We start from the raw sequence: 5731 nt of genomic DNA, 5'->3' as shown, positions 1-5731 counted from the left end.
ATGTTGGACTTCCTGGGCTTTAATTTTAACCCAGGTGTCGTCAACATATCTGAACCAATGGCTCGGTGGCACCCCTGTGCCACTGAGATGCATCAGGACAAATCTGTATATCCTCCTCCCAGTATTTTGCATGTTCTGATAATCATATTTTTCTGTACATTCATAAAGGCAAACACACTGAATCCATTGCGCCTATTTTGCCCATTAAACAGACGCAATCCTCGGTGCACACAGTTAGATCAGGCCCTAATTGTGTGTAGAATTGAATAACACATCTTGCAAGATCTCACGTGAGACTGAGCATAATGCTGTTGAGGTTGGACAAAAACAAAACCTGCTATAAATGCTACTATAAAAGGGGAATATGCATTCCTTCATATGCATTCACTCTTTATTAGCAGTAGTGATTCAACATGAACTGAACGTGGCTTTATGCTGTTATTGTGATATGACAACTGGTGACCTAGTCTCAACATCCTTTCAGTTTTAACCATGTCTCTGTTGCCAAGAAGCACCCATAAAGGTTAACATATTCCAGATTATCTGCACTGGCTGGAATTTAGCAACTAAGTGCTTATTTTGTACCCTTTATAAATTGGCTTTGTTTAAAAGCAATATTTTGCCTTTTTTTAATTATAAAGCAAAGTGAATTGTGTTTTAGCTTGTCCTCAACTGAATAAATTGCAATTTTCTGTTAAAAAGACCACTCATGAAGAGGGGAGTTTGAATAAACTTAATTTTTTCTGTTTTATGCGAGATAATGAGATGTTTTTAGGCGATGTTTGAAAAGCTGCACCTTCATTTTAAAATTTGATGAAGGCAGTCTTTGTTTAGTCAGTGTTACTGCAGCTCCAGAAGATTTCTGTGTTCATATGTTAATTTTTGGGATCCAGAAGTTTAAATCAGAGAATACTTTTTCTCCAGTCTGTCAAATTCAGCAAATGCTAAACTATCATACATGTCCCTTTGAGAAAATGTTGCTGAGATGTTTATTCTTTTGTATCTACTGATCCCATTTCTTCGGACATTTCACATAAGTTGAAGTAAAAAGTACCACCATGAAAGTGTTCTTTGGTTTGAAAGTTTTTCATTCTTTCCTATGTTTTTCACCTGCTGCTGAACGGCTGGTGGTAATGCTTTTACCAGTATGGGCGTGTTTGTGTCTGTTGTTTTAGCAAAATATCATGTAAAATACTGGATATATTTCAATGAAACTTTCAAAAAGTAATAATGGTTGGATGGATAGATGGWTGGATGGATTGGACAGATAAAAGGAGAGATGGATGGATGGATGGACAAATGGATTGACAAATGGATGGATAGACAGACAAATGGATGAATGATAGACAGATAAATGGATGAAAGATAGACAGATAAATGGATGGATAAAAGACAGACAAATTAGATGGCTGGACAAATGTATGGATATATGACAAATGGATGGTGAAAGGGTAAATGGATGGATGGATACAGACGGATGGATGGATGAGCAAATGGATGGATGGATGACGGATGGATGAATGGATGATAAATAAATGGATGGATGGATGGATGGATGATAAATAAATGGATGGATGGATGGATGGATGGATGGAGGGATGGAAGGATAGATAAACAGATGGATAAACCTGGGAACCTTTGGTACTGGCAGTCTTATGAATGTTATTCCATAACTTTTGGGCAAATGTTCCTTTAGATTTAGAATATATTTAAACAGAGTAATGAGAATGTTTAAAAGTACATTAATAGTACACGTCAAATTTTTTATTGAAAGTTCAGCATAAAATATTATGAAGAAATTGAAACTAATTAAAACATGTTTTTTCCAGTATTTGTATTCCTCTCAGCTTTCAACAGCTCTTTTCAGGCATTTAGCTCAGTAAGCTGGAGGCATGCTTGGATTTGTTCTGATAGGTAAATGAACACACCTGAGGGTGGGGGTTAGGGATGAATATGTGGATCTTGCCAAAATCCACAGGCAATGATGAATATTTGTCAGGATTTGTTTTCTGATAAAACAGCTTATCTCCACGGGTTTAATCTCAGTCTCTGTGTCTGTCTCTGCCTTTCTGTTTATTTTGTTGATTTTGCTCACTGTGCCCTCTTTCTTCAGGTCATATATTCGGCCTAGTTTATTGACAAAAGTGAAATTAATCTGCTGAATTAGATTTTCCATTTGCATACTTGAAGCAGTTTGTTGGACGCTATAACCAATGTTCATGTCTTTAACACAAACACACAGAGGTTAATTGCTCACATTTTGATACCATATTATTGGCAGCCATGGCTGGAGTCACACTGTGCCAATCAGTCCTGGGTGAATGTGTTTCTACAGCACTTTTAATGCTGAGAATAATTAATGGGATGCTAATGGGCCTCAGTGTTACATGTTTGTGTTTATGTGTGTGTATAATTGTTCTAATCAAGTGAAATTTCACAGCTGATTGCTCTAAAATACGGTTGAGCTGCTGGTTCTACAACACTGTGATTCCTGTTTTATTAGGAATCATTTATATTTGTTGGTCTGAAGGCAAGGCACAGGACATTATACTGTCAGTTTGATCACATCTGTCCAGTTCAGTGTCTCATTTTCTTCATCAATGGATAAGAAGGGCTTGTAATAAAGAAGAATGTATTAGCAAATAAATCATATATACTGTCATAATTTACAGATTTCTAAACAGACTAATTATACTTTGTTATTGAAATATGTAAAAACAATAATTTTTGACAGATTAAGACAATAATGCAACATGAGTTTGTGCAAAACATTTAAGTTTCAGTTTTGCTGAATTTGAAACATTTTACTTTTTCATAAAAAAAGATGAAAAATTTCTGAAAATTGATATGTATGAAATGTTTTTATACATACTGATTTTTTACTAATGTTTGATGTACTAAACACTTTCAACAGATTTTTTTTAAACATACTGCTTTAACAAAAACATTTCAGGAGTTTCTTGCTTATGTATTACAATATATTAAAACAATTTTTTTCAGTTTCTTTAACCAAAACTAACCAATTTAAACAACATTATCAACACTGCTTTATTTTATTCTTAGAACAGAAAATACAAATTTGTTTTAAAAAAAAGTTGTGAATTGCGTAAGAACACACAACACTTCAGTTTACGGACAGCAACAGAACCAGAACTTGGGAGCGCCAATGAAACTTAAAGCAGGTGGAGGTATTGCTTCAGTTTTGTCCAGAGGCGGGGGTTGGTACAGGACCAAGACTGCCTGTGTCCAGATGTCTTCTTGGGTTAGGGAGGTTCTAGCACTGCCTACTGTCGTGAGAAACAACTAAGACTAATTGCCTATTGGCCCCGGGTTGGAGATGTGCAGCTGGGGACAAGCAGCTAAAAATAGCCCAGCTTGTTCCCATGAGTGGCGGGCACAAAGCAACATAGCATTAGTATTCAGCATTACAACATGGCACGGATTAAAAAGGGGAAAAAAGGTCATCTTCTGGCCGTGGCTCCAGTTGTCAGTGTTGGGTACAAACAGGGTACAGAGCATCAGCGACACGGGAGCTATAACACCTCAGGATCCATTCCTCCATGGACCAACCAGCTGAATCGCTGTCCTCTGTCTGAACACCCGCACATAAAATATCCCGTGGAAACAGCCAGGCGAGCGGACTGACRTCCCGTGTTTTCTCCTGCAGCCCAGCAGCATCCAGCCTTGTTCGATGAAGTCCCCCCTTCCACGCAGTGATGGCCTTTTATGCTTTAGTCAAGTTACCGCTCTGCCTCTATGACACAAAAGCAGCATCTGGTTCCACCTGGCTGCACCCATGAATAATTTAATAGCGGGCATTATTATTTCCAGCCAGCTCCACTAGCTTGGCAAAAACAAGCAGTTTAGGTAGTGCTATCAACGTTGATTTGATTTATTTATTTAACAAGAAAAGATTACTAAAAATGAAGCCTGACTCAGCATAATTGCTGTTTTACAGCAGGTTCCTGTTCTGCAGCACATAAAACACTCAGAATTACAGCATCACAATCACATCATTATACACCATAGACACAAAGACAAACAAGCATACCAAATTTCAAAAAGGCAGCATTTGCAAAATAGGACGTCTAAATATAACGTCTAAATGTTGCTGGCTAAGTGGCTGAACATGGAGAGAGGAYGTTGTTTTAGCTTGCTGGAGTCTTATGCATTTGTGGGTTTGTAAGTATCTGGTTGAAAGAGTGCTTAAGTGTTATTGTTCAGCGACGGACTTACTTTTCCGGTTGTTTACAGGCTTTTGGGAATGTTGGCAAACAAATCTGTGTTACACTTTAAAATGAAATGATATAATAATAAAGATATGTTAATTTGTGCAATCACAACCACATTCCTTATTGGATGATTCTGGTATTTTGTTATCACAAGTAAAATAACTGTTTTTTAAAAAGGTCTTTTATTTCAAAGAAGCACTCATTTTAGATTAAACAGATTTAACCAATAAGCTTAACTTACTTTTCTTGCCTACAGCTGGGAAATGAAGTTTTGCCCTTCCACTGTGTGGACAACTTTCTCCCTCTGAAGGATAATCCCAGAGCTGAACTCAACCGAGAGACTGTGAACCAGCAAAGGCTCCGTCAGAAGTTACTGGTGAGTGCTCTGTGTGAAAGGGTCATTTTGATGTGTGGGATATTAAGGGGCAATTCAGGACCCCATAAGAGGCATTTACTTTTCACTGTTTCTGGCTTGGGATCATGAACYTGTGAACTGTGAATAATTTTGCCTCCAGTTGTTGGTTTAATTTCGAAAYGGGTTCTGCTCACTTCAATTTGTCTTCAGTGAATCCTCATTGGGACTAACTGGGGTCAAATTGTCTATTTGCTTATTATTTTATGAGCAATGACTGTGTCAGGGAAAGGGTCGTACTTGCTCTTCATTACATTTGACACAGGAAGTGRCTCGCATGCTGACTTATTAAATAAACCACGTAATACATGCTGGAAATCATCTTCATCATGAAGACTTTCAGTATGAGCTTCTGCATCTGTAGTTTTGTTGCAAGACTGAGAAAACAAATAAGAACTTTATTTAAAGGTCATAATCAAGCAAAATCCACCTTTTTAGTTGTTAAATACGTTTTGTTATGTTTATGGAGTCTCTAGGAGTGCAGTAAAGGTGAATTTAGTTTCTCCTGGTGCTGAGTGGTAATATTTATATTCAGTTTGTCAGATGTTTCAACTAGTTCAGTTTTCTCTATTTTCTAGGACATTTTCTGAACTATTACATCAAATTATTTGCTACAGAACCTCTAAGGAAGGTCTGGASTCACCAGCTACAGTTTAGTCATCTTCATTCTCCTCTGGCTCCAACATGTAAGGCTGGATAGACCTTCTGTTGTTGACATCTTTTGATTCATTAGTAAAATGTTTCTACGTCGCTATATAGCCKTAAACCTCTATCAAAGTAGTCTACCAAAATGGAGTGGACCGTTGAAGTGCCTCATTTAGATTTAAAGAGGCAGCCTCAAAACAAGTTGATCTGAGAYACACCTCAGAGAAGGGGTGAAAGAGGGGCTTGTGGATTTACAAAAAAGAGGAATTCAGACCAAAGTATTGCAGTTCCACTTTACAGCGGGTAAAATAAATATTGAACACGTCATCATTTTTCTCAGTAAATATATTACTAGAGGTGCTAATGACATGAAATTTTCATCAGATGTCGGTAACAACACAAGTGATCCATACATACAAAGAAATCAAACCATAAATGTCCA

At 37.3% G+C, this 5731-nt stretch overlaps 1 protein-coding gene across 1 annotated transcript in view; it reads left to right on the top strand.

Moving 5' to 3' along the window:
- The window catches only part of rimbp2b (RIMS binding protein 2b), a gene marked incomplete at its 3' end in the record, with an annotated part of 94337 nt that overhangs the window by 13110 nt on the left and 75496 nt on the right, over positions 1–5731 (top strand). The window contains 1 exon segment of the mRNA XM_014023438.1: positions 4489–4608. Coding sequence (XP_013878892.1) covers positions 4489–4608 — 120 coding nt within the window.

This window comes from Austrofundulus limnaeus, unplaced genomic scaffold (assembly GCF_001266775.1).
Source record: "Austrofundulus limnaeus strain Quisiro unplaced genomic scaffold, Austrofundulus_limnaeus-1.0 Scaffold369, whole genome shotgun sequence".
Lineage (NCBI taxonomy): Eukaryota > Metazoa > Chordata > Actinopteri > Cyprinodontiformes > Rivulidae > Austrofundulus > Austrofundulus limnaeus.
This window is presented reverse-complemented; position numbering and strand designations above follow the sequence as displayed.